Here is a 26,313-nt window from a genome sequence, read left to right as displayed (position 1 = left end):
GTAATTCCGGACCTTGGGAGGAATTCCCCAGGTTGATATTGTTCTTTTGGCGAAAAGGAAGAGAGGATTCAGACGTGCAGGAATTTTATATGAAGGGACATTCCATCCTAACTAACCTCTACACCTAGCTTATCAACATCATGTCTCAATTCATTCCCAACGTCACGGCGGAGTCTTTGAAAGACAAGGTTGTCTTGGTCACCGGTAGGTCAATTTCAATTTTCTCATGAATAGCAGCTGCTGATCATATCTAGGTGGTGCAAATGGCATTGGAGCCAATCTGGTCGAATATCTGTGCCAGAACGGGGCCTACGTCTGCTTTGGGGATAAAGCTGCAGCGGCAGGCAATGAACTTTCAGCAAAGATCGTCGCTGCTTCGGCTTCGTCCCCCACGCGCCCACAGGCGATCTTCTACGAAACAGATGTCACAGATTATAAGTCTGTTCTGGGGCTCTTTGACACAGCTCTTGAAACATACGGACACATAGACCATGTAGTCGCCGCAGCAGGAATTACTGAGATTGGAAACTGGTTCGATCCAGAACTGACGATGGAGGATATTCGCCAGGTTTGTTCTTCCAGATTACAAAATAAGTGCAGTTCAAGTGTTAACCTATCTTAGCCCGCTACTACCAAAGTCATCGACGTCAACCTAAATGGTGCTCTCTATACTGCACGAATTGCCAGTGTATACCTAAAACAAAACCGCCCTGAGGGAACTGACCGTTCCATAACTCTTATATCGTCAATTGCTGGATTTAAAGAATCTCCAGGTCTATTCGTCTACCAAGCCTCTAAGCACGGTGTGCTAGGATTGATGCGCTCCCTGCGTCTGTACCTTCCCAAATCGGGCCATCGTCTTCGCATCAATGCCATTTGCCCCTGGATGACTCACACGGGTATGGTTAGCGGAATTCAGGATGCCTGGTTCAAGGCCGGCCTGCCGGTTAATGCTCCCAAGGATGTGGCTATGGTTGCTGCAGGACTAATTGTGGATGAGAAGCTGAACGGCAAGTCTATGTATGTTGAGGGCGGTCGGGCTTGGGAGATTGAAGATAATATTGACCGGTTAGAGCCTCAATGGTTGGGGGAGGAGGCTTCAAAGTCCTTGGCTAAAGGGCAAGCGGTTCTAGAGGATGGAAGCGACTGGATTAAATAAGTCGCCTCAAAAGTCCGAACTAAGCCGCATCCACCTCAGTTTCTGATACCCCGCTATCAAGTGATCTATCTAGACTTAGAAGAAACCAATCATCTTGATTTCATACCCGTATTCGCTTGATACCTAATAGCGCTCCTTCATGACTTCATCAAAAGTAAACATTTCGAGGGGGAGAGTGATATCCAATCAACCCACTTGAGGATATGCAGTCATCATGCATCTAAAATAGGCCCGGGAGCTGACCAAACAAATGTTGACATTTCATACGCTCTATCTGTATTTTATTGCAGTCGTGTCGATCCACTGGCTAATTATCTGTAGAAAAGACATGATCATCACCCGGGTGCGAGTAAATTATGATGTACTCCGGTATCCCAAGAAAACAACAAAGCCATCATTTTTGCTTTTGTGAAAAAGTCGCTTAAGAGCCATACTAGCGGCAAATATTCTAGGAACATAGATATCAGCAGAAAATCTGTCGTTACAAGCCATTTCAGCTCAGAACTCACACGAGGAAAACTTGAAATATATCGTTAGTGATTGCAATATGGGTTGTTCAATAAATTGTTCCCTCAATTACGATACCGCCTCACCTTTCGACGGTGATCCTGACGTTGTAGGTTGTGATCAAATTAAGATCATAGATATGATCGCTGACTAACTTTTAGGCGGGAATAGGGGTCAGTCAGCTCTACTACTGGCCACTTTGACGTTATTGACATGACTCCAGGTGGTGGCAGCCTTTTTGGCGACAGCGTGGTTCACCTTCCTGCTAGCATTGTGCTGCTATTTCATTCGTGGATGCATGCCTCCAGAGACGATGAATGGCGTTGATAGGCTTTTCTCACCCATCAGCGAAAAGATTGAGCAAAAATTTGGAAATCAGCTTCCAGCCCCGTCATCCTTACAAGATCTTATGTTGATGCTTGGAGATTTACAACTCCTTACCGGTACATCGATCTACCTAGTTGCATATATCCAGCACTGTAGCATTACACAGTATCATTTCAATGTTGCTGTAATCGAAGGCGCCACTGCACTTTCAACCTACACGGCTATCGCAATTACAACTACACCTCTCCTACGAGAAAGCAGATTCAAACGTGCATGGAGGTGGCCCTGGGTTATGACTATCTGTATTGCAAACATGATCAGTAGTTTGATTATATGGGATGATGACTTCCTAATCGGATTTAACTGGGGACTTCCGATGCAGTGCGCTTGGAATGTCATAGGGCAGTATTCTGGGACCTCTTTTTTTCTTCTTCTTCTCGATCTATGGCTATCTCTCTCTGATATGGCATATACCACGGCAGTGTTCTTTCCGCGATTAGCGGCGATAAATCGTTTGAATAATATTGAAAGCTTCCTCGTGATTATCACGATATGGGCTTACAGAAAAGCTTACGATTTCGACAGATGGGTGATGGGAATTGAACACCCTTTGATAAGGATAGTTATTACACCTTTCTCGAGAATTTTGGTCGTGGTGACGGGGGCATACGTCTTATTTATATTTCCGATTACTGAGATCTTCACCTCCTACGGATTTCAGTTACTTACGTCCTTTGTATCAATTATCACGAACACCGTCCTTTTACAAGCGCTACGTGGAGATGCGAAAGTGAATGGGTTGAAAGGAAGCGAAGACTCGTGGGGTTTCGGACAACTGTTGCCTGTTATACTTCTGGCTATACCACTATTCGAGACTACGGAAACAGTACTAGGTATGCCCTCATTCTTCGCCTTCAGCTACTAAGATGGCTTATTTTGCCCACAGAACGAGCAGAGTCCAAACACGCAAAACGCTCCCATCATAATAGCGTTGAAAAAGAAAATATTCAACCGATAACGAATGGTGAGAGATGTTTCCTACCTAATTACGGGCATCTGAACTGATCTTGAGCTATCAGTGAGCTCTAGCACAGACATCGCTCCCACGCAACATGACGTTTCCAATGAGCTCCAAGAAGATATACAAGATATTCCTGAGCCAGTGAGGGCTGATACTGAAATGGGTCATGAATCAACGAAGACTGTAGTATCCAAATTTCGAACATTTCTCACCATTGCTCGAGAAGACACCCTGGAAAACCTCCGAAAATACCAGTATACCAAGGAACGGAGGCCAATACTCATTTTCACTGTTTGCTGGTATGCTGGTTTTCTCCTCTGGTACATTTCTTGGATAGCTATCGGGAATGTTGGTGCAGCTGCAACCTACAATCCGGCATAGTCTGACCTCTTTACGAATATAATTATTTACTAGGCCCTATATAACTTGTCTCTCAAAATCTGAATACCCTCTTCCTATTTAGCTTCATTCCATGCTGATTCTATACTCAGCGTATATCCCACCTCAGATGCTAGCTCAAATCTATGCACAGGTGCTGATTCTGTTTCTAGCGCTTCCCTACCTAGGTTCGCTGCTCACGGATGTCTATTTTAGATGAGTTCTATGATCAATTTTTAATTTCCAAGCTGAAAGGTGTAAAAAAATTCACCTCTGGAATGATAAATAGGAAAGCTCAAGCAATGTTTTACTTTGCATTGGTGGAAGCCAAATTCCCGGTAGGCCTATTCCTAGCAACAACTCAGTACTTTATATTAAGAAGTGAAATTATATAGAATTAGAGAAGTAAAAATCAGCCAATCGCTCTGATATTTGGGGTAAACGGAACGAATAAGGCGGCCGAGCCCGGGAAGCGGACAATGAAGTTGATCTATCCTCAGCCAGAATGCGCTCATCGACACTATGGGCTTAAAATAGTAACTGAGGTTGTCCTCTGCAATCAATAGATCCGAAAAAGACTTAACCTACCCTCGATTTGGCGTTTCGACCGCCATCAAGGCCACGGCTGCGGATATCTGCTAGGCCGACGTCCCAAGATATGCGAAAATTTATTTGCATAACATAGGCAGACATAAGGGTCTGGGCTACATATTGAAGTGCCCCAGAGGCCAACAAAATGCGCACTGCCATCACCAGTTGGCTGTCATCGAAATTCTTCACCAGCGATATGGTACTTGAGTTGTACTCGCGTATGATCATGATATCGATGCCTTTGTGCAACACGCTTAGAGACTTTGCTGCGGAGGCGTGGCTTGATTCTCGCACTGACTTACACAGGCATTCTAACTACCAATACAGTGGCTTCCAATGCCCATAGTGACCAGCGACTCTGTCGAATCCGATCTGTTCAGAGGGCCTAGATGAAGCCAAAATTTCTGGACTTCAGATTATCAGCCTTAAAAATAGCTGTAGCCATCCCCAACATGCTGGAATGTATCGTTACAACGCTGGTGATGTTGGAGCGCCAGCGTAAGGTGCGCGCGGCCTAATGGGGAGGAATTGTCGCGGGATTCGAGAGAGATGAAAATATCTGACTGACACGTGTTCTGGTAGATGGGAAAGGTTCAAAAGGTTAAAAAAGAAACTTCATTTGGTTGAGTCGTCTTGATCGTAAGCGTTCTTTTCTTTGCTTCTTCAAATGGCTGAGGCTGTTTGTGGTTGCATTTTGCAGGAAAGGTTCAGGTCTGTTGCGTAAAGGGTTGGAGTCCAATATTTTAGTAATTTGAGAATGCGTAAGACCCACAAAGCACTCCATTATGAAAGTGGTCAAAGTAGCATACCAGAAAATTTCAAATGTAGTGTGGTGAAGCAAAGAAGTCATTATCGGAGTTGTAAACTACTATTACGTTTAGAATGGAGAATATTTTTTGAAATCATTGATTAGGTAATTTGATCTTGATACATCGTAGGCATAAGCATTAAAAGCATTAGAAGCATTTTCGGTTCAAGGATCAAGACCGTCGAACGTTGTGAGGCGTAGAAACACATTGACGCCGTGGTATTCCGCTAAAACTATGGGCCATCCTGGGCCTAAAACCAAGCAAGAAAAGGAGAGAAAAAGTTAAGCAGATTTTGACTGCCTAGACCTCCTGGTGGGCAACAGTGCCACCAATGATGGCCTTCTCATCCACAGCATGCATGTCGTCAGTGAAAGTAGAATGGGGCTTCCACTTGTGAGAGTTGCGGGGGTGGTCTCCTCCATCATCTTGTCAACCTGCTCCAGGGTGAGGCCCTTTGTTTCGGGGATGAGGAAGTAGGTGTAGACGAGAGCGCAGGTGCAGAGGGATCCCCAGATGAAGAAGACCTTCGCGCCGAGGTTGCCCTGGTCGGAGTCGACCATGTAGGGGGTAATGACACCGATGATGCAGTTCCACAGCCAGTTGGAGGCGGTAGAGAGGGCAACACCGCGGGAACGGATGGGCAGGGGGAAGATCTCGCCGATGACGACCCAGGCGCCGGGGCCCCAGGTAGCGGCAAAGAAGAACACGTAGATGCAGATGAAGGCGATCATGGCGGAGACAGCCTTGGGGTCAGAGCCGTCGGTGACACCGATGATGGCAACAATGAACTGGCAGATAACCATACCGGCAGCACCCCAAATCAACAGAGGGCGACGACCGAACTTCTCAATTACGTAGAAGGAGATGGGGGTGGCGCAGACGTTGACAATGGTGGTGATCATGGTGAGCAGGAAGGGGTTCTGGATTGTGCCAAGCTGCTTGAAGAAGGTGGTGCCAAAGTAGAAGACGAAGTTGACTCCAGTCCACTGCTGCATCATCTGCAGGGAAGTACCGAGGACAGTGCGGCGAAGGTTGCTGTTGGATTTGAAAAGGCTACCGGTGAAGCAGTTGAACCAGCTGCTGAAGTAGCCGGTATCGGGGATGGCCTGCAGCTCGTATTGGAGGTTGGCATCGATCTCAGTCAACTCAACGCTGATGTACTCGGAGTCAACGGGCTGGCCACGGACACGGGACAGAGCCTGGCGAGCCTTCTCCTTCTGGCCCTTGCGGACGTAGTAACGGGGGGACTCGGGGAGGAACATGAGACCGACAGCCAGGATGAGAGCCCACAGAATCTGAATGGAAATGGGGATACGGTAGGAGCCGGAGTCATCGCGGTGCTCTGTGGCATAGTCTACGCAAGAGGCAAGCATAAGACCGAGGGTGATGCAGAACTGGTAGCCAGAGACTATGGCACCACGGACCTTGCGAGGGGCGATCTCAGACATGTAGAGAATGATGACTGCGGAAACAAAACCAACACCAAAGCCAGCAATAAGACGGCCGGCAACGAGGAGGCCGATACTGGTGGAAGCGGTCTGAAGAGCGACACCGATCATGAAGACAATACATCCCGAGATGATAGTGATGCGACGTCCAAACCAATCGGCCAGGTCACCAGCGATCAGAGCACCGAAGAAGGTACCAGCCGAGAGGATAGAAACAATAAGGGACTTTCGGGACGAGGGAATGATGAACTTGTCAGCTGGGGTAGTGTTAACATCCTAAAGAAAAATGTTAGAGCGGGATTCATGTTGAAGAAAAAAGGATAAAGGTTGTGAGGACCTACCAGTTTCTCAAAGGTCTCGATGAAGTAGTTCATGCCGAGGACACCACTGATGTAACCAGAGTCGTAACCGAAGAAGATACCACCGAAGGCTGCGAAGGCACACATCAAGTAGGTCTTTATGGTGACCGGAGCCTCGAGGCGCTGGCCATCGATGCTCCGGGTGGGGGAAAGAGCAGCACCACCGGGCATGATGCTGGTATTGATGGGAATAGTTGTTATGGTAATTGGTTGGTGAAGGGTTGGGTAAAGTAGAAAGGTAGAAAGGTAGAAAGGTGAGAGAGATGTGATAGAGAAGAGGTGTGATGGAAAAAGAAAAAAGAACAGGGAAAGAGAAGGTATATTTATGGTGAGAGTCCCGCGAGTCCAACCCCAGAAAAGAGAGCAAAAAATAAAAAGGTGATACTACTCGAATTTGCTATGTTTGGTACGCTAACAAGTAAAACTTTGATGATAGTTTGGGGTATTCTCAGTCCCACTGACCACGCGCTCTATAGAAAACTGGGGTATGCACGGATCGAACCGAAACAATTCTATAATATAATTGGGTATGTAGTATGAAATATGGGGAATAAAGAATGAATCTGGCCAAACATATTCTCGGGTCAAGGCCGAATGGGTCTTCCGAGTTCAGGAGATACTTCCCAATTGGTATACACATCCGAGACTTCCATACTATGCCCGTCCTCTTATTTGTTGGTTCCCTGCGCCACTTTACCTAAACTTCTCTTTTGCTCATTTTCACTCCAACCGTCAGATGTTCTCGGCATCGGCGATTCCACTTCAGCCCCTTTTCCCGATTCCCGAGTCCACATGACCATTTAATTCTACTGTGTACTTTGTATATCCTATTTTTGGTACTGATCTAGCATTGAGATCTTGATTCAGATCTAGAGAGCGAAGCTATATTAGTAAGATTTGACCAATCCCGAACAATGCCCGTCAGCTGGAGTTAGACACGGCTGAGTGTGAGATTATCTGAGGAAAGAATAAGCGTGGCCAATGAACCGCTCTCTATCCGATAATCACGTGCTATTTGTCCCCGCATTTGGCAATAGCAGCCCCGGCTTTTCACCTCACTTTCACTCTTTAAACCCTTTTAAACCTTTGTTCTGTGTCAGGACGGGGAAATGTCGGGTCTCCACCGCTCTGTATTTTCCATGGTCCCTTGGCAATCCACGCCTTTTCGCTTCTTTCGCTTCTTCGCTTGGCATTTCTCGCTTGTCTTTTATCCCGAAATCTGAGGTCACACAACACGGAGTACGGAAACACGGAGTACGGAGTACTCCGTGATGACGATGAAATTGGAACCTCAGCTGAGTACGGATATTCACGTGGTCTCATTACATGGATTGATCTTAGAACTCATCCTGGACATCTCACGTGTATTTTTGTAGATATAGATACATGCCCATGTAGGTATTCTGTACCCTACAGAGTACATACTACATGCTGTACATTAGCCTAATCTCATGATTTGTCTTTCCAGTAACCTTAAACCACCTGGACACCTTTCATTTTGACTCAGAATACGAGAGTGGCTTGATGCCGGTAAACCCAAAGACTCCTAAAACAGTCTCAAGCCTGAAGCCAAATGAAACCGCTTTTCTTCGGCATCCCTAAATTCCCCAACTTCCCCATACTCTTCCCCGACCGAGATGGTGAAATCCCATCCCGGTGAATACTTTGGGCCAGCATAGCCTACTGAAATGTTTTAATGGTTCCAATGGCTCCCATGGTTCCTTGGTTAGGTCTGGGGTTCGGCAGGAAGCTCGGCTTTCCCCGCGGTTACGCTTGGGGGAATTTATTATGTAATTTTCATTGGAAGAGAATTCCGGGGTCTGCAGAGAAGCGATTCAAACTAGTGCTTTCAAGTTATAGCTAGACTACAAAGAGAGTTCGAGTATATTTGTCTACTTTCAAGATTCCCATCAATCTATTTAACCTCTTTCATACTTAATGTCATGCAAATGTGGAAGTTTGCACGTGATCTAATAACTTTTCATTCTCGAATGCTCCTTTACGTTCAAGGAATATGTACACACAGTCTTGTTAGCTAGTACTGAATACTTCACAGGTACCTATGTAAACATCTATGGATTTCTGTAATAGTACTTTTGATGAAGTTAGATTTACCGGTCCTCGGCTGCCTACATAAAGGTTTGAAGCTAGATACTACCTTCCAAATGGGCTACCCTCGTCCACGGGGTTTATACTACCAACGTAACTCTCAGCACTCGACTGATGAGGTTAGCCTAGAACTAAGTGATCCGACATGACGCTATCAGATCCTTGGTCTGGAGGTCTGACCGCTTGGGTTCACAGTCTGCACGCGACTGTTTTCCGGGGAAATTTCCCGAACAAGATGTCATAAATTAACCCTGTTGGTGAAAATCTCGAAAGTTCTAGCCTTCAAATACTCCCCGGACTTTTACCCCGGCATGGATTCGTTCACTAAAATGTTGGTATCGTTGCGCGGTAACATACCCCTCTGACACTGCAATATGCACAGCCATCTAGGCCCTGAACCTGCGGCCGAGTGATTTGGACCCACAGCCATTTAGAAACATTTAACGTTCCAAGTCCGTCTTTTCAAATTAAATCAAATCAGGGTCAAAGCGGTACAGCGATGGTCTTGGCAATCCTGGAGAATCCATGTGGCGCGTAAAAGAATGAAAGGAAAGATAGTCCAGAAGTCCGGCCCCGGCTGTATGGGTAGGATCTCTTGACGAATCCTGATGGATCCTCCCACCCCAATTTGGCCCTGTACCACATCTGTGAAACGGGCACCTCATCGCGACCCAAATTAACCGGCGATTTCAGTAGCCGCGATATATTAAACCCTTAACTTAACTTCCAATGTTGGAATCTGGTGAGAATGTTGAGAGGCTTTGACCAACTTCCGTGGACCAATGGATTGATATTCCACTCTATATTCAATTCCACGGGTGCATGCGCATGAGGTATTGGGTATCGAGTTGTACGTTGTGTTTTGAACCTACTACGAAGAATAAGGGGATATCTATGAATAACCTTGGGACCTTGAATAGATTGATCTACGATCCATATGGAGTCAGATTAAGAAAAAAAAAAAAAAAAAGCTGCGCCCTCTACCCATCGTTATGGGTCTCAATTTCTTCAGTCATAAGCCTACAGCTTCATCGTTCCTTCCAAAATCTGAATCACGAATCCCCTCTCAACTTGATCACTACTCATTTCAGTATGCAATTCTTGCACATTGCATCTCTCTGTATATTTGTTCATTACCAAGTAGTACCAACGTGTAATTGATAACTATTTAGATTACTTTCGACTTTTAGCATAGTTAGCATACGTAGGGCTATTATAAGGTTTTGAAGGATGCTACTTGCGGCTAATTCTTTTAGCATCATACACTCAGTCATACAGTAGCCTAGATATGGCTAGTTCAATCCTTCCGCGCAAAATTAGAACCCACATCAGGATCAGGGTCGTATTTCTGTCTCTTGAGTTTTATCTGTTGGTGGATGGGTATGCAGTACATAGTGTCATGTCTTATAGTATAGCTCGAACGAGTCAATAAAGCTTGGAATTGAATGTCTTTTGATATGTAACATGTCTTCCAAATGGCTGTATAAATTGAGGGTATGGGCTTCGACGATCTTCAACGTTTCGGCCGACGCATCATCCACAGTGACACATACTCCATAGAATCTTCGGGAATGACGCTTCAATGGATAGTCAGCGTACACATCGATAGAAATATCCAGATCCTCCTCAATATAAGCCTTTACCCACACACTCATTCCTTTTATCTGTTCCACCTTCTTCCTTGAGTTTAGCGACTTATGTTGATATACAACATCCCGTCTGCTCATGCCTTCTGGATTGGACAGTGAGAATTTGGCTGTATAACCACTGTACATCCCAAGGTCTCTACAGGGCTGTGTTTGTTTTATCTTTCCCTTTGTCGGTATCCGATACTCAGGATTGTGGGACGTTGCCAACTGCCCTGCAAATGACATCCTCAAGCTGACATTTCATGACTTTCCACAACTAATGATATTCCATGAGAGGTCGAAGCACTGGTAACAGTTGAGAGTTTTGGCCCTTTCAGTTTCAATAATTTGATATATTCTTAATTTGGAAGCTGGATCTTGACTCCGCTGCGTATAGCCTACACTACAAATTATATTCCAGCACTCAGCCCTCGCCACATTAAATGGATATCCAACATCTTCAATCCCATCAGCATCATTTAAATAGAAATTTGGCCCCTTAGCGTGAAAAATTTGAACAACCAACGTAGCTCAAGGAGTGAACAGAGACTCCACTGTAGTTGTTATAAGACAGCCAATTTGAACAATATCTGTAAAATCACAATCGAGGATTCATCAATTGTACAGTCCTACATTCCCTCAATACCATGCACCTTCAACTCGGTAGTGGCCGGCTACTGGCCCTACTGGTCCTTTTCGTCTCATATATATCGATATGCTGGTCCGCACCGGCCACATCTATCAAGTAGGTTCCTTCCACTATCTGCTTAGACGGTAAAAAAGTGAGATATACTGACTGATGACCCGTTTAGTGCATCGCCAGTCGGAATCGAAGAGCGCGGTCTGGAAAAGCGATCCAACTACGCCTCTTTCCTTGCCGATTTGCACAAGGCCAAGACAGTCGCGCAAGGATATGAAAGTTACATGGCCTGGAAATCCAGCCCATCAATCATAGCCAGTGATGGGTTCAGCGGCTGCATCGGTCTGATCATTGCCGGCAGAGGCGGTGTCATCATGGGACACTACTCAAACACGAACACAGATATCGCCCGAGCGCAGAGAGAGATTCCAAAGTTGATCTCAGCGAATACTGCCAGTTTCGCTGGGGGAAAGGCCTATCTGTTTGCTCAGGTTAAGCTTAGATCTCCCACTACTTATGTTTCTGAGCCCAATAACCTCAAATTAGAGGCTATTGTTAAGGATAACTTGGGGCTTTCTACTCAGCGTGTTAAGTATATCGAGCCGGAGGACATGATGGTTGATGATGATGATGAGCTCCTTGATGATTGCCCTGAGGAGTTGCTGTATGGTGCTATGATGGTCAAGCATCCTGGTGGTGCCGGTGCGTGGGAAGCGATCTTTGTTGATATGGCCATGCAAAAGACTGCCGCTGCTAATAGCTAAAGAACTGGGGATTCGATGCTCATGAGTAAAAAAAAAGGCTTGCTTGCATTGTGCCGAGATATGTTGAATAGATTTGAGGCATGTTTATACAATAAAATCAGACCGGGCTCTTTAGTTCTAGAGAAGTCTCTTCATTTTCACATAAAGTAAGAGCTTTCCGGCCAAGTGTATCTGGTAGTTCTACATCAATACCTCGATCAATTAGGAATTTCATGCTCTCCACACAACCTTCTTCGGTTGCCGCGTGCAGCGCCGTTCCCAGGCCGTTTGACTGTCGATCGTTGAACATATCAATGTCATATTCGAGCTCGCGTTGATTAATGGGGAATTCACGATCTAGGCAGATTATTGTCAGTGGCATACAATATAAGTTGAATGAAGGCCTACCATCTAACAACCATCGCATCACATCCAGACGTCCCTTTTCCGCAGCCTGATGAAGGGCATCACTCTTGGAAAACTCCCCACCATGGGCAACTAGTAGCTCCAACACTGGGAATGAGGCGTGACGTGCAGCATGGCTAAGCACGTCAAGAGTCTTGTTATTGTTTCGAGTATTGGGATTGGCCCTATGTTCAAGGCACCAGCGGACCCGTTCTTCATCATTGACTACCTGCCTAGTTAGGCAATAAAATTAGAAATAGATATTCAAGCGGGTCTCTCTTTTGGAAAATGGATCAGTCCCCCACCTTAATATCGGACATTGATTATTCCTGATAGGCTGATTGATATCCCAACCGTGCGAAAGGTAAGATTCTAGCACGTCAAAGGAACGTTTCATCATAGCGACCTGCACCGCAATGGATGTGATGGGACAACCTTTCTCTTCTAGGAGAAACTCTGCGACGGCAACTTGGTTTCCTCGCGATGCCGATACCAAGACTCGATTCATGAGTAACTGGCCGTTGTGGACCCACTTTGTCTCTTCTTTCGGTCTGTTCAGCTCGTTGAATAATTCCAGCTGCTCGTTCACTCCGGGTTTAAACCAGAGTTGATCTTGCTCTATTGCCGGGATGCCATTGATGAGCTCTGTTTCCCATCGCTGGAGTAGACTCTGGAGCTGTGTCAGGTTGCCGAGCTGGGCGGCTGTTTGCATTTCCTTCAAGAGGATAGCACGGGGGTGTTCGGGTTCTGTGTCCATACTGTGGTCTGAGAAATTCGAAATAATGTTTTGTCAACTATTCCCGTTCAGCTACTTTGTAAATAGATGTACTTAGCCCCCAACCTTACTGCCCCGCATAGCCCACATGGTCGAGATCTGTTTCAGAGTGTTTTCCGGTACAATTTGATTTAATCCAATATTACAGCTACCGTATTATGGTGGGCTTATTAGCGTATGACTTTTACTTCGCTAGACCCTAACCGGTTCTTTCATAAATTACCATTTATTATAACTAGTTAAGTGGCCACATGATTATCACTTGACATCACAAGTAATCTTATGTAGGACTGCATTTGAAGTGATGCAATTGATGTCCAGATTCTTGTTAACTCAGTGACTGCCTTGGATATGACAAGGATCATAGATCGGATCAACAGATAACCAGTTAGAATTTTTGAACACAACACGTCCATCCTTCAAAATAGCCACTAGACTATTCTGGATGTGATCCAGAATCGTAATATCCTGAAGCGGGTTAGACTTCAGTATAAGAATATCAGCTATGCTCCCCTTCTTGATGCATCCCAATTCATCCTCCTTCCCCAACAACCGTGCAGCATTGATAGTGGCAGACTGGAGAATTTCTTTCGGCGTCAGAACGGACGACCGAATGGAGAATTCACGGCTCTGAAGAGAATGCAATCCTCCCAAGAGATCTGATCCAAAGCATATTCTTGCCCCAACCTTACTGAGAATTCTCAAAGCACCCAGCCCCCCTGCTAGCACCTCTCGATTCTTCCTCTGGCCATCCTCGTCGAGGAACTGGTCAAATGGGGGCTCTGTCATACCTTGGTACGTCACCAAAGTCGGAGTGAAAGTCACGCCTCTCTCTTTACAGTACAAAGCTGTTTCCTCGTCGATAAAGTTGCCATGTTCAATGCCTAGTACTCCATTATCGACGACATGACGAATGGCTTCTATAGTATAGGCGTGTGCAGTGACGTAGGTCTTAGACTGTTTAGCAGTGGTGGTAATGGCACGAATCTCCTCAGCTGTGAACTGGATCATATTCAAAGTGTCTGATGGACTTGCAACGCCGCCTCCGCCCATAATTTTGATAAAATTCGCCCCCTGCCGAAGCTCATCCCGGACCGCTGCAAGACACTCTGGAACACCGTTACAGACTCGCGAAAGGGTCGGGGAGTGGCCTCCGCAGCACTTATGGTCACTCTCATAGCTAGGACGGGAATCGCCGTGTCCGCCTGTTTGAGAAAGCGCTTTACCAGCGATGAAAAGTCGAGGACCTATGACTAGCCCTTCGGCGATAGCGTCACGGAGAGCAGCGTCTGCACCCCCAGTATCCCGCGCTGTGGTGAAACCTCTCAGGAGCATCTGGCGAGCATTGTATGCAGTGCGATAGGCAATTGTAGTCGGACTTGCTGCAAAGAGATCTTTGAGTGAGAAACTTCCCGGGGTTGCGATCATATGAACATGACAATCGATTAGACCAGGGCATATGTATTGACCCTGCAAATCGACTGCATTGGAGCCAACGGGTACATCTCTCTGAGTACCAGTCCAGACGCCAGCAATTCGTCCATTGCTAATCCGGACGATCGTGTTTGGAATAACCGTGCCATATTCGACGTCGATGAGATTCGCGTTATAAAACGTGACATCAGGGGCTGATGTCTGAGGCAGCCATGGTTTAGTACCCTTATTAGTCATGACCTCGAGATTGATTTTCATGTTTAGTGCCAATGCTGAAGGTGTCAAGATGTTGACAACATTTCATTGAAACAGGAAAGTTCGGTCAACCTCCGAGAGAGATAAGACCGGGCCGGGATAAAGACAAGCTTGCTCAAAACAGACTAGGGCAAAGTGAGAGTCGGAATTCAAGATATGGCATTAGCTTGCGGTCAATTCTGAAATCTGTTTCTCCTTTAAGGTCAAATCATAAATTCACCTGGGCATGAAATCGAATGTCAATTTCTTGTTCACTCTTCCTCTTCTCTTCCCTTTTCCTTTTCTATTTCTTCTTTACTTCCACCCTATACAAACTATTCTGCACTCTTCGCCAAGTGTGTTTCTTTTTCCCCGACCCCTGTTGCTCATATATACTGCAGCTTGTGTGTCTATCAGATTATAGAGGTCCATGCCAGTCCTTCACCTCACCTCGCCCAATCGACTCATCACATCGGGTGTATATTGATATATCCAGCATCCGAGTAATAGGCTTGGTGTTACTGGTCAGCTGTTTTTACTGGTTGTTGGATTGAAGAGTCAGGGCGGGCGCCTGTAGTGATACGTTACACTGAGGTCGGGGGTTGTAATCAAAATAATTCTGATTTACTTCTGAGTATTGAAATTTGGTAAGCAGGTGTTGACGAGTTCTAACCGCAAAATCTAGAAGATAATAGAAAATTGCAAGTGCTCCACCGCGGTTTGGACCGCTGTCGGATCATCTTACTTAAACTGTTTAGCGCTGATCACCTTCCATAGTACTCTGTCTTAGTTGGATGTGGATCTCTTCCATTTCTTCAAGCTTGTCTACTTTTGTGGCTTTCTAACCCTTAAAATAGGATTGGCTGGGGAAAGCTATCCAGCCCGATTCTGTCTACAGCATACATAGATAGCTTCGCGCTTGGGCAGTACAACGTCAGAGCTAATATTGCAAGGTCGTATGCTCTAAGTGGAGATCGTCATGTCGATTCTTTTCAAATAAATGATTCAATTTGAAGTAACTCAATGAGTGATATACATAGGCATGACTTCAATGAGAGGCCGCCCAACAAGTTCCAAGCTTTAAGCTTTAGTTCCCTTATAATGCAATTTGAACCCCGTTCTCCCTCGGGCAGATGAAGCCATCGCCAACCAGAAATGCACAGGAAAAACAAAAAAAAAAAAAAAAAAACGCCGATATCATGATTCGTAAGAGGTCGAGACCCTGAGGCAAATGCTTGTGCGATTCCGATTCGAGTGCAGGTCTCATCACCGACTCACGTAGGCATCTAGAGCCTGTTGAACGTCGGTCAGACTATCTTTCCTCCCATAAGCATCCAATAACTGTTGATTCTTCTGGAGTCGCTTCTGTTCTTCGGCCATCATGGTCTCGTGCTTGGATTTGGCGGCGTTGAGGTAGTTGTATGAGGCCACTCCTATACATGCTGAGTTAGATTAATTGATGCGTTCAATGAGCTTCACTGATAGAGCTGTACTCACCAAGACCGACAGCTGCGACGAGAGGAATATACCTAGACACAGGTTAGAAGCCGAAAGTTGACGGGAAAAGGGGGTGAAATGTACCAGCGGCTATACCTCGGCTTAATCGCAGAGACGTGTGGAGAGCTCTTGTAGGATTTGTTTGGACCGGAGACGGCGTAGTTGGACATTGTAGATGATAAGTAGGTTAAAGACTGTGACGATAATGAAGAGGGAGTCTGTCGCAAGAAATAGCCAAGTGAAAGAGCCGTGGAATCCGGAGCGGAGGAATTTAAAGATATTCGGCTGCGAAACGCGGAAATGCCAGGAATGCGGGGATTGCATGACGTGGGGATTTTTACTTGTTATGGCCTGACACCCATTTTCTCTCATTTCTTCCATGGCCCACAATCGTATGTCATCGTGTGATCATGTTCCCATCTCGACATATATTAAAGTCTGCATCACTTTTTGAATCGGGGTTTTTTCGATCTTTGGCTATTTCTCGGGATTGTCAGGTCTGCTGTTACCGTCAGATGAGCCGAGGCAACCATGTTCAATCGAAACTAGCGATAATCGGATCTTTTTTACTTCAAACACAACACAGCCCCTTAACCCTATTATTAGGGATCTTACATCGATCTTGTAGATCATTAAGATAATATAGACAACCCGAAATTCAATGCTATTTAATATAATTTGCTATGTAAGAAATGAAAAAAAAAATTCGTTAGCTCATCTAATGGGCCAGGTTCTTGGGTGCGTGGAGCGCTGGGCCCTCTGGGGTCACATATGCCTTGGATACGATTAGTATAGTGCGCCATTATTCAAATCCCTCTTCACATACCTTGCTCAGACCACCATCAACGACAAAGTCAGTTCCGTTGACAAAACTGCTTTCATCACTGGCCAGGAAGAGAACAGCCTGCGCCTGCTCAACAGCCTCGCCGAAACGGCCGCTGGGGAAGTGCACCTCACGACGGAATCGCTTGGCTTGGTCATCACCCAGCCAGTCCTGCAGGAGAGGTGTGCTGAAGAGGAAAAAGGTCAGAACACGACCCACTAGGCTAAAATGGAACGACTTACTTGAGTGGGCCAGGGCAAAGGGAGTTGAAGCGGAATCCTTCACGGGCGTGGACGATCGCTAGCTCACGAGTCATAGCCAATACAGCACCCTTGCTAGCGGTGTAGGCCAACTGGGGTGTAGCAGCTCCCAGCAATGCGACAAAGCTGGCTGTGTTGATGATGCTGCCAGAAGTCTTCTTGTGGCGACGCATGCTCAGCACAGCGTGCTTGGAACCGAACCACACTCCCTTGACGTTGATACTCTGAGTCAGATCCCAGATCTTCTCGGCGGTATTGACGGCATCATCGTCTTCTGCGTGCATAATACCGGCGTTGTTGAAAACCACATCTGCACCACCCCAGCTATCAAGTGACTCAACCATGGCTTGCACGTCCGCTTCCTTGGAGACATCGCAGCGAATGGTTTCGACACGGGCAACTGTGGGCACAACCTCCTTCACCTTGGCAAGGGCCTTGGCCAATGCGGGCTCTGAGATATCGGCCAGCAGGATATTGGCACCTTCGCGGGCGAAGAGAATGGCGGTCTCGAGGCCAATGCCACTGTACAAAGGACAGAGTGATTAGATATTGTCACAACTAGTGTACAATGATTTTTGTAAGGGGGATTTACCCAGCGGCACCGGTGATAATGGCATTCTTGCCTTGTAGACGAGCTCCGGAAGACATGATGGTGATGGATGAGGGGTTATACTGGGGTATTTACTATATAATGTGAACCTTAAGTTAGCCTAGGTTCGATAATCTGCCCAACCAACAATGTAGTTCAGCTTGGATGGTTAGACGAGGTGAATCTATGAACACTCACCAGGGAAAACAGGTTATTGAGGAAAATGGAACTGAACTGGAATGAAGCTACAATTAAAACAGCGAGGGGGCGGTGGAGGAGAGTTACATAATCGACAGATTGCATGAGGAATTAACCGCGCTTATCAGTTATCTCTTATCAGTGGGTATGACGATGATGCTGGTTGGTCCTTCATTTGTGTTGGAGATTGTTGGATAAGCATAGGACCGCGTACCCCTCAGTAGACCTTACTTCTACTTCAATCTTCTCTTATTCTTCAGTGTTTTCAGAACCACTCTGAACTGATCTGTCATATTATCACAATGTCAGGTTCTTCAATGACTGAGCTTACGGCTGAGAACGTGGCCCAAGAGCTACAGAATGACCGCATGGTCAAGGTTGCCGGTATTGACGTAGACGGCGTCTTGCGCGGGAAGCTGATGCAGAAGAGCAAGTTCCTTTCCATCGTGTCTGACGGCTTTGGATTCTGCTCGGTCATCTTTGGCTGGGACCAACATGACCAGACCTATTTCAAGGAGCTGAAGATCAGCAACAAGGAAAACGGTTATCGGGATCTCATCGCAATCCCCGACTTGCGCAGTTTCCGTCGCATTCCGTGGGAGAATAACGTGCCCTTTTTCCTCATCAGCTTCCTAGATCCAGACACCCGTGAGCCAGTCTGCGCGTGTCCCCGTGGACTGTTGAAGAATGCTGCCGCCAAGCCTGAGGCTGCCGGTTATCGCGCCATGGCAGGAGGTAAGCTCCCTTTCCAGCTCTTCTCTGCGTAATACTAACTTGCTTCCGTAGCGGAGTATGAGTTCTATCAGTTTCGTGCCCCGAATGACCAACCCGCTCCGGAGCGGGGTGCTACAGCCACAGCCGCATTCCTGCAGAATAACCCAGTCGAATCGCTGCCTTCGTTGACGGAGGGCATGTTTGGCTATTCGATCACTCGGCCCTTGCACAATCAAGATTATTATTACGGCATTTTCGACGCATGCGAGCAATTCCGCTGCGATATCGAAGGATGGCATACGGAGAGTGGACCGGGTGTTTTCGAGGCCGTAAGTGATGCGCTGTTGAGTTGCTGAATCAAAGCTAATTTCATTTTTTTTTTTTGCGGATAGGCACTGCAATTCGGCGAGGCGAAAGATATGGCCGACAAGGCCGGCCTATTTAAGTGGGAATCACCCTGAGAACTTTGTGGGCCATGACTTACCATGTTTCATATAGATACGTTGTCAAGGCATATGGAATCAAGCACGGTATCACACCCAGCTTCATGGCCAAACCACGTCAAGGGCTTCCTGGAAACAGTGGCCACATGCACATCTCGCTGGTTGATAAGGACGGCAAGAACGCCTTCCTACGTGATACAGTCGATCCCTCTCCGCCCTACCCTGATGTCGCACATCTGTCTAATCTGGGCCGCCACTTTTTAGCTGGTGTTCTAGTCGGCCTGCCGGACATCATGCCACTATTCGCACCGACGATTAATTCTTATAAACGACTTGTAGAGAACTTCTGGGCACCCGTCACTGTGTCCTGGGGGTTGGAGCACCGGGCTGCCTCGGTCCGTCTGATTACACCACCTACAGCCAGTGCCAAGGCGACTCGCTTCGAGGTACGCGTGCCTGGAGCCGATGCCAACCCACACTTTGTGCTAGCGGCGGTCCTAGCGCTCGGGTGGCGCGGAGTCGAGAAGAAACTGGAGATCCCAGTGCCACCTCTGACTAAGGGCCAGGACATGGGTGGTGCCGGTGATAAGGGCGTGCGACTAGCCAAGAGTCTGAAGGAGGCGATCGCTACCTTTATGCGACCGGACAGTATTGCGCGGGAGGTGTTTGGCGATGCTTTTGTCGAGCACTTTGGCGGCACTCGTGAACACGAGGTGCGCCTGTGGGAGGAAGCCGTTACTGACTGGTAAGTTACAGAGTCAAGAATCAGGCTTGGGTATTTGCTGACTGACTACTTACAGGGAGGTTCGCCGGTATATTGAGACGGTTTGAGGATGATCTGGCAATGACAAGATAAAGATACCACTTTTTTACAGCTTACCTAGGTATATACGAATTAGCAAGTCTATACTGCTTCAACTATGACATTAGCATAAGCTATCCATCACATGCACATCACATGTGTATGTCCGTAATACCCCAGGCTCTTTATCGGGTAAATTCGGCTCTAGATATAAAACACACAAAAAGTTTGGTTCGAGTATATACCGTACCCCGGTATCAGATTTGACCTCATTGGGCGAAAATGCGGGGAGAGCACAGTAGCCTCGGGTGAAGAATATGGAGAAAGCCAATGTAAGTATTTTATTCTATAGTACTTAAAGAACAGAAAATAAAAAGTGAACTTCCCTTGACTCGATAGAAAATGCTAAGAGAATCACGATAAAAGATAAGATAAACGGCGTACCCCGACTATCTCGTCTTTCGATAGAATACCCGGGGGAGCGGAGTCGGCCGAAAGGATTGAAGTTGTTTTCCGTCGGAAAAGTATTTTGACTACGATCTTGGAGTATCTTAGTAGCCGTTCCTTCGCGGGTTGTTATTGGTCGGGCTTTAAACGAACAACCGCGGCACTTTGTGCTCTGACGTCGTCTATCGGCTGGACGGGTTTGATGTATATAATCATATCTCTGCTCCTTCTACTTCGATGCTCCATTGATACTTAGGTACTTGCCAATCCCGCATATACTATCTTCTACACAATGACTTCCGTCGAAGAGCAATTAAAGGATGTGGCCATTCTGGCTAGCATCCCCAATGATGCCCGCAAAATCCTTACCAAAGAAGCCTGTGCCTTCCTAGCCATCTTGCACCGCGCCTTCAACCCCACCCGCAAAACTCTCCTTCAGCGCCGCGTTGAACGACAAGCGGAGATTGACAAGGGTATCTTCCCCGATTTCATCCCCTCGACAAAGCACATCCGCGAGAATGACGCATGGAAGGGTGCACCCCCAGCACCCGGTCTGGTGGACCGCCGAGTCGAAATCACCGGCCCAACAGATCGCAAGATGGTCGTGAATGCCCTCAACTCCGACGTCTGGACCTACATGGCCGATTTCGAGGACTCCAGCGCCCCAACCTGGGAAAATATGATCAACGGCCAGGTGAACTTGTATGATGCCATCCGCCGCCAGGTCGACTTCCAGCTGAATGGCAAGGACTACAAGCTGCGCTCAGACCGTGCCCTACCCACCCTGATTGCTCGTGCTCGTGGCTGGCACCTGGAGGAGAGACACTTTACTGTGGATGGGGAACCAATTTCCGGCAGTCTGTTCGACTTCGGCCTCTACTTCTTCCACAATGCGAAGGAGCTGGTTGACCGCGGTGCGGGTCCGTACTTCTACCTCCCCAAGATCGAGTCTCACCTCGAGGCCCGTCTGTGGAACGATGTTTTCAACCTTGGCCAGGATTACATCGGCCTGCCCCGTGGTACTATCCGTGGTACTGTTCTTATTGAGACTATCACCGCTGCTTTCGAGATGGACGAGATTATCTACGAACTGCGCGATCACAGCTCCGGTTTGAACTGTGGTCGCTGGGATTACATCTTCTCTTTCATCAAGAAGTTCCGTCAGCACCCCAACTTTGTCCTCCCCGATCGTTCAGACGTCACCATGACTGTCCCCTTCATGGAATCCTACGTCAAGCTTCTGATCAAGACCTGCCACCGCCGCGGTGTCCACGCTATGGTAGGTTACTCTAAACCCTTTATCCGTATTATACTGATAACGAACAGGGCGGCATGGCCGCACAAATTCCCGTAAAGACTGACCCAGTCGCCAACGAAAAAGCAATGGAAAACGTGCGCGCCGACAAACTGCGCGAAGTACGCGCCGGCCACGACGGCACCTGGGTCGCCCACCCCGCCCTGGCCGCAATCGCCTCAGAAATCTTCAACAAGCACATGCCAACACCAAACCAGCTCTTCGCCCGCCGCGAAGAAGTGCAAATCACTGCAAAAGACCTACTCAACACGAACGTGCCCGGCAAGATCACAGAAGAGGGTATCCGCAAAAACCTCAACATCGGTCTAAGCTACATGGAAGGCTGGCTCCGCGGCGTCGGCTGCGTGCCCATCAATTTCCTAATGGAAGATGCCGCCACGGCCGAAGTCTCCCGCAGCCAGTTGTGGCAGTGGGTTAAGCACAATGTCGCCACGGCGGAGGGCAAGCGCGTTGATAAGGCTTATGCGCTGCGTTTGCTGCAGGAGCAGGCTGATAGCCTTTCGGCTGGTGGGGCGAAGAATAATAAGTATCAGCTTGCTGCCAAATACTTTGCCGATCAGGTTACTGGAGAGGATTATGCTGATTTCTTGACTACATTGTTGTATGACGAGATTTCGTCGCCTGGTGCTGCTGCAAAGTTATAGATTGACAGACTTGGGCTTATGATTATGACAACCATGCTTTTTTAGTTTCTTACTTCTTTCGATGCTTCTGAGATTATCTCAATACAAAATGATTCAGTTAACTTTTTTTTTCTCTTTTTCCTTGGAGACTAGAACTCCAGGACCTTTTCAGAACGTAGAATTCAACTGTTAGCCAGAAGAAAACCTTCAACCCTATCACTCAATGGAGTATAGATCAACTATCTACTTTCAATATGTCCTAGACTTTTATCCTTCCCTAGATTCAATTCATTTCTTCACATCTCAAGGACCAAGGTCCACGGATTGCGAACTCTACTACCTAGACATTAGAATACCAACCTAGGTAAGTAGTGAATGGATCAATCCAAAAGCTATCAATAATCTACCCACGCAGATACTCATACTGCCGCAAAGCTCCAAAGCGGCGAGAACTTCAGTCCACCTATCCGGGCAGAACGGAAAAAAGGGTATATAATCCACAATTTCGACTCAACTTATGTCTTTAGAGACACCTGGTCAGATGAGAAAAAACAGAGAAGATTAGCATGGTCCCTGCATTAAGGATGACACGCTCAATCAAAGAGAAGCTACAAATTTTTTTTTCACTAAACGGTCGTCATCAGGATGTTATGAGGTTATTTCCATTTTGCTGAACATGGGAGTCCGGCGTTCGAAACCGACTGCGCGCCTACTTGAAAATGCTCCTTTTTTATGGGAATAAATTCTGCCCTACGCTATCCTAGTACTGCTTTGATCTATATCAACACGAAAACACGAAAAGAGGAAAGACAAAAGAAAAGTGCGCAACGGTTTTGAACACTTAACCATTGTTTTTTTTTATATAAGTTGCAGATATCTAGATACGGCCAGCTGATATAAGAAAACTTGATAGTGATTGAGTGTGTATTGTACTCCCTAAACAACTATGCTCGATGTACACAATTAGTACATCGAACAAAGTTGAACAAAAGGCGGTGCGTGGCAGAATTAAATCCGGGGTAATGGTTCAAATGACGTCATTGTAATAATATATAGAGCATTGTTGATATTGGCCGCAGTGATAGATGGAGTCATTAAACTCTGTAATTGGATACTGATATCAAGTATCTTTATATGGCACTATCTATTAAGGAACTGCCTTCTTCCAGGCAACAGCGCTTCTTTTTGGAAATGTGTATGTTTGAGCAGTTTGCTGAACGCATACTCAAATGAGAAAAACGTTCTGTATCTATTTTTGCCAGCGCTAGAACAGTGTAAAGTGCATACTAGATGTATAGAAAGGAGAAAGGAAATGAATTAACTACCCAGGTACTGTTAGGTACTAAATCATTGATTTAGGCAACCAAATAATTTTTTTTCTTTTTCTTTTCTTTTCTTTTCTTTTTTTTTTTTAAAAAAAAAAAAATAGAAAATTCAAAGAAAGATGCCCAACCTAAGATTCAAACCTAAATCTCCTCACTTCCAATATTTCATCCATAAGCACATATAAATAGGTATAATAATACAGACAATAAATAAATTCCTTTGTCTTGGGTGCTTTTCCCATCAGACCAGCTAGGAATTTGAATGAAAGGTTGTTCCGAATTTCAACGACGAAACAGCACTGATGGAAATAGAAAATTTGAATTAGAAGATAATGCTCTTATGAAGGTTTATTGTACATGCGTGCCAGACGCCATCCTAAAAGCTATGGATACGCCATGTCAAGGAGTAGCAATATAGAAACCCTTTACACATCGTATCTGGATCTGACATATACAAAATAATCCAAACGAATGAAGTCATCAGCGAAGACAAGTCTCTTCGACATCTTCCAAGCTAATCCGTGATAGACCAAAGAGTCAAAACTAGCTTGGTCAAAAGCCCGAAAGGATTAGGGCCTCAGATATACTCCCAAGCAGCGTGGGTGGAAGAGGAGTTAATAGGTACAGCCAACGCATCAAAGCCAAGACAGTCGTTCACATTTTTGGTAGGAACAGTGGCATTCTGCAGAGCCACATACACCTGCCATCGAGGCGTAGAAGAGCGACGGCGAGTTGAAGTCAAAGTCGAGTTAGAAACAGGGCAAGCCATGAATCCGGACGCACCCTCGCCAGCGAAAGTCCACTTGCCAAAGGAGCTACCAGGGGTATAAGAGAAGGATCCCTGGTAAGAACCGGCGGGGACATAGCTGGAATGAGGGGTTGTGAAGCTCAGAGCGCCGCTATGAGCGACGTAGATGCTTTGACCGCCAGGGACGACGACATCCTGCCAGAAATTAGTTTATAGAGCGTCGAGTTTCTCGTAGATTTCGTTTCGTACCAGGTTGTTGCCGCCAAAGACAATTGTGTCGTTTGTCTGACTGGCGCAGTAGGAGCCTGCTGAACTGGGACAGTATGTCTCACTCTTGCCGCCGAGCCAGAAGTTGCTGCCTGAGGCTGTTAGGGTGAGGAAATGGATCGGAGAGCCTGAACGGGCGGAAACGACGCGGAAGGGGTCTTCGGATGATTTTGGTTGACGTGTGCCGATGGCAGCAACCATGGGAACGAGAGAAAGAAGTGCGGAGATCTTCATGGTAAAGACTGGATGGATCACTGCTAAGTAATTTTGGTGAATTAAGTGAAATGGAAACCAGGATAGAGGAATGGATTGCTATATATGCCAATGCCAATACCATGTGGACCAGGCCTGACCTCGGAGGTTCACCTCTTGTTGTGCATATCCACTGGAGCCTAAGTGTGTTGTTGAGGTACCGTGATCGACACCAGCCATACTTGAATGGTAATTAGACCAGGACTAGGAAACTAACTCTATCAAGTCTAGCTTATAGTCTCGTACTGATATCTGATTGCTCGCTAGATGATATCATGACGATCTTTACTATATATGTATATTTAATCCGACATTTAGTGTTATACCATGGAGCCGATCTCTCGGGATGTGGGTAAGAGGATAGGGGTGAGCTCCAACCCTTGTAAAGGAGAGCCCGTTAGATGGGTCAGAAGTGGGCATGGGATCAAGCGTAACCAGTGGAAGTTATCCAAAGGTGTTTCCTAGCTCAAATTCTGAGACATGATAACACAAGGATCCACTGGAAATGTCATTGATCGACAGGACAAGATCAGGATTCCACGCCAGTAGATAGCGTTGCAGCTTCGGCTATTTTCCGTATTCAGACCGACTCTTCGTTTGATTTGGTGATTTGGGTCATGCAGTTAAAAGCGACTGGAACCTCCATCGATATCGATCGGATTTCTCTTTTTGATACCAATCATGGTGGTGGGTCGTTTTAGTTAGATTGCTGAGGACTACATTGTATATAAGGATCAACACGCCTAAATACATAGGACCCATGTGGGGTCGTGGGGATACATCGCAGCATCAACAGTGTGAAATCGAAGATATTTGAGAACTCCGTGGCTGAGCTCTCTGTGACAAGATTACCTGGGCAAGGTATTTCTCTATCATCTTCAGTGGCTATAGGAAGATTTGTGAATCCATTTATGTATCTTGATGTCATATCTCTTTCGAAATTCGCCTATGCTCGCAAGAAACTAAATGATCAGCAAGTCCCGTTTTTGTCCATCTTGCCTGGAACAGGTAAAAGTCCGTGCCATGGAGCCAGAGAGAAAAAGGGTTCAGGGTAAAAAGCAAGAAATTCAGGGACACACACACAGACAATGTCAGCTTTTGGAAGAAATTGGAAATTGAAAGTACTCAATGTGGAAGATGTGGAAGGAATGATCAAGTAATTCTACCCCTTTCTACGTAGCATTTTTTCATTTCCAGATCACGTTAGCACAAACGGACTAAGTGTGCAGAAAAACCACAGATGGTGGTTTTTCAGAAGATTCAAGTTCCAACAGCTTCATTTTTACACTATGTGTTACGGGCATGACAAGAGCCTGTTTTGTGCTGTTTTTGCTACATTCAACTCCCGATGCGGTCAGCCTAGAAAGTGGGCCGTAAGGATCCTGACTAATAAGCAGTATGTTCGGTTTGCATTATTTTTTAATCCTTTGTCAAATGAGGACT

At 46.4% G+C, this 26,313-nt stretch overlaps 11 protein-coding genes across 11 annotated transcripts; 4 read left to right on the top strand and 7 right to left on the bottom strand.

Moving 5' to 3' along the window:
- Window positions 1-140: 140 nt before the first annotated feature.
- Window positions 141-1,159, top strand: N7495_007773 (putative 3-hydroxyacyl-CoA dehydrogenase; the record flags this gene model as incomplete). Its single annotated transcript, XM_057210424.1, has 3 exons — window positions 141-204; window positions 255-568; window positions 623-1,159. The coding sequence occupies 3 exons, from the start codon at window positions 141-143 to the stop codon at window positions 1,157-1,159; spliced, it is 915 nt and encodes a 304-aa protein (XP_057059967.1).
- A 2,812-nt stretch (window positions 1,160-3,971) lies between these two features.
- Window positions 3,972-4,211, bottom strand: N7495_007772 (uncharacterized protein; the record flags this gene model as incomplete). The annotated part of the gene is made up of 1 exon (XM_057210423.1): window positions 3,972-4,211. The coding sequence occupies one exon, from the start codon at window positions 4,209-4,211 to the stop codon at window positions 3,972-3,974; it is 240 nt and encodes a 79-aa protein (XP_057059966.1).
- Window positions 4,212-5,073: 862 nt separating this feature from the next.
- N7495_007771 (sugar porter family MFS transporter) lies at window positions 5,074-6,770 on the bottom strand (the record flags this gene model as incomplete). Its single annotated transcript, XM_057210422.1, has 2 exons — window positions 5,074-6,516; window positions 6,582-6,770. The coding sequence occupies 2 exons, from the start codon at window positions 6,768-6,770 to the stop codon at window positions 5,074-5,076; spliced, it is 1,632 nt and encodes a 543-aa protein (XP_057059965.1).
- A 4,213-nt stretch (window positions 6,771-10,983) lies between these two features.
- N7495_007770 (uncharacterized protein) lies at window positions 10,984-11,740 on the top strand (the record flags this gene model as incomplete). Its single annotated transcript, XM_057210421.1, has 2 exons — window positions 10,984-11,025; window positions 11,174-11,740. 2 exons carry the CDS (start codon window positions 10,984-10,986, stop codon window positions 11,738-11,740), a joined length of 609 nt encoding a protein of 202 aa, XP_057059964.1.
- Window positions 11,741-11,837: 97 nt separating this feature from the next.
- N7495_007769 (ankyrin repeat domain-containing protein) lies at window positions 11,838-12,881 on the bottom strand (the record flags this gene model as incomplete). The annotated part of the gene is made up of 2 exons (XM_057210420.1): window positions 11,838-12,357; window positions 12,430-12,881. 2 exons carry the CDS (start codon window positions 12,879-12,881, stop codon window positions 11,838-11,840), a joined length of 972 nt encoding a protein of 323 aa, XP_057059963.1.
- A 351-nt stretch (window positions 12,882-13,232) lies between these two features.
- N7495_007768 (metal-dependent hydrolase family protein) lies at window positions 13,233-14,591 on the bottom strand (the record flags this gene model as incomplete). The annotated part of the gene is made up of 1 exon (XM_057210419.1): window positions 13,233-14,591. The coding sequence occupies one exon, from the start codon at window positions 14,589-14,591 to the stop codon at window positions 13,233-13,235; it is 1,359 nt and encodes a 452-aa protein (XP_057059962.1).
- A 1,242-nt stretch (window positions 14,592-15,833) lies between these two features.
- Window positions 15,834-16,234, bottom strand: N7495_007767 (uncharacterized protein; the record flags this gene model as incomplete). The annotated part of the gene is made up of 3 exons (XM_057210418.1): window positions 15,834-16,000; window positions 16,065-16,096; window positions 16,161-16,234. The coding sequence occupies 3 exons, from the start codon at window positions 16,232-16,234 to the stop codon at window positions 15,834-15,836; spliced, it is 273 nt and encodes a 90-aa protein (XP_057059961.1).
- A 548-nt stretch (window positions 16,235-16,782) lies between these two features.
- Window positions 16,783-17,795, bottom strand: N7495_007766 (putative short-chain dehydrogenase/reductase family protein; the record flags this gene model as incomplete). The annotated part of the gene is made up of 4 exons (XM_057210417.1): window positions 16,783-16,839; window positions 16,891-17,074; window positions 17,130-17,669; window positions 17,740-17,795. 4 exons carry the CDS (start codon window positions 17,793-17,795, stop codon window positions 16,783-16,785), a joined length of 837 nt encoding a protein of 278 aa, XP_057059960.1.
- A 441-nt stretch (window positions 17,796-18,236) lies between these two features.
- N7495_007765 (glutamine synthetase family protein) lies at window positions 18,237-19,922 on the top strand (the record flags this gene model as incomplete). Its single annotated transcript, XM_057210416.1, has 5 exons — window positions 18,237-18,669; window positions 18,721-18,977; window positions 19,041-19,093; window positions 19,147-19,836; window positions 19,892-19,922. The coding sequence occupies 5 exons, from the start codon at window positions 18,237-18,239 to the stop codon at window positions 19,920-19,922; spliced, it is 1,464 nt and encodes a 487-aa protein (XP_057059959.1).
- Window positions 19,923-20,632: 710 nt separating this feature from the next.
- On the top strand, window positions 20,633-22,299 carry N7495_007764 (malate synthase; the record flags this gene model as incomplete). The annotated part of the gene is made up of 2 exons (XM_057210415.1): window positions 20,633-21,619; window positions 21,667-22,299. The coding sequence occupies 2 exons, from the start codon at window positions 20,633-20,635 to the stop codon at window positions 22,297-22,299; spliced, it is 1,620 nt and encodes a 539-aa protein (XP_057059958.1).
- Window positions 22,300-24,180: 1,881 nt separating this feature from the next.
- On the bottom strand, window positions 24,181-24,852 carry N7495_007763 (putative IgE-binding protein; the record flags this gene model as incomplete). Its single annotated transcript, XM_057210414.1, has 2 exons — window positions 24,181-24,546; window positions 24,601-24,852. The coding sequence occupies 2 exons, from the start codon at window positions 24,850-24,852 to the stop codon at window positions 24,181-24,183; spliced, it is 618 nt and encodes a 205-aa protein (XP_057059957.1).
- Window positions 24,853-26,313: the final 1,461 nt, after the last annotated feature.

Source organism: Penicillium taxi (genome assembly GCF_028828555.1).
Source record: "Penicillium taxi strain IBT 34144 chromosome Unknown utg000005l_segment0_segment0, whole genome shotgun sequence".
Taxonomy (NCBI): Eukaryota; Fungi; Ascomycota; class Eurotiomycetes; order Eurotiales; family Aspergillaceae; genus Penicillium; species Penicillium taxi.
This window is presented reverse-complemented; position numbering and strand designations above follow the sequence as displayed.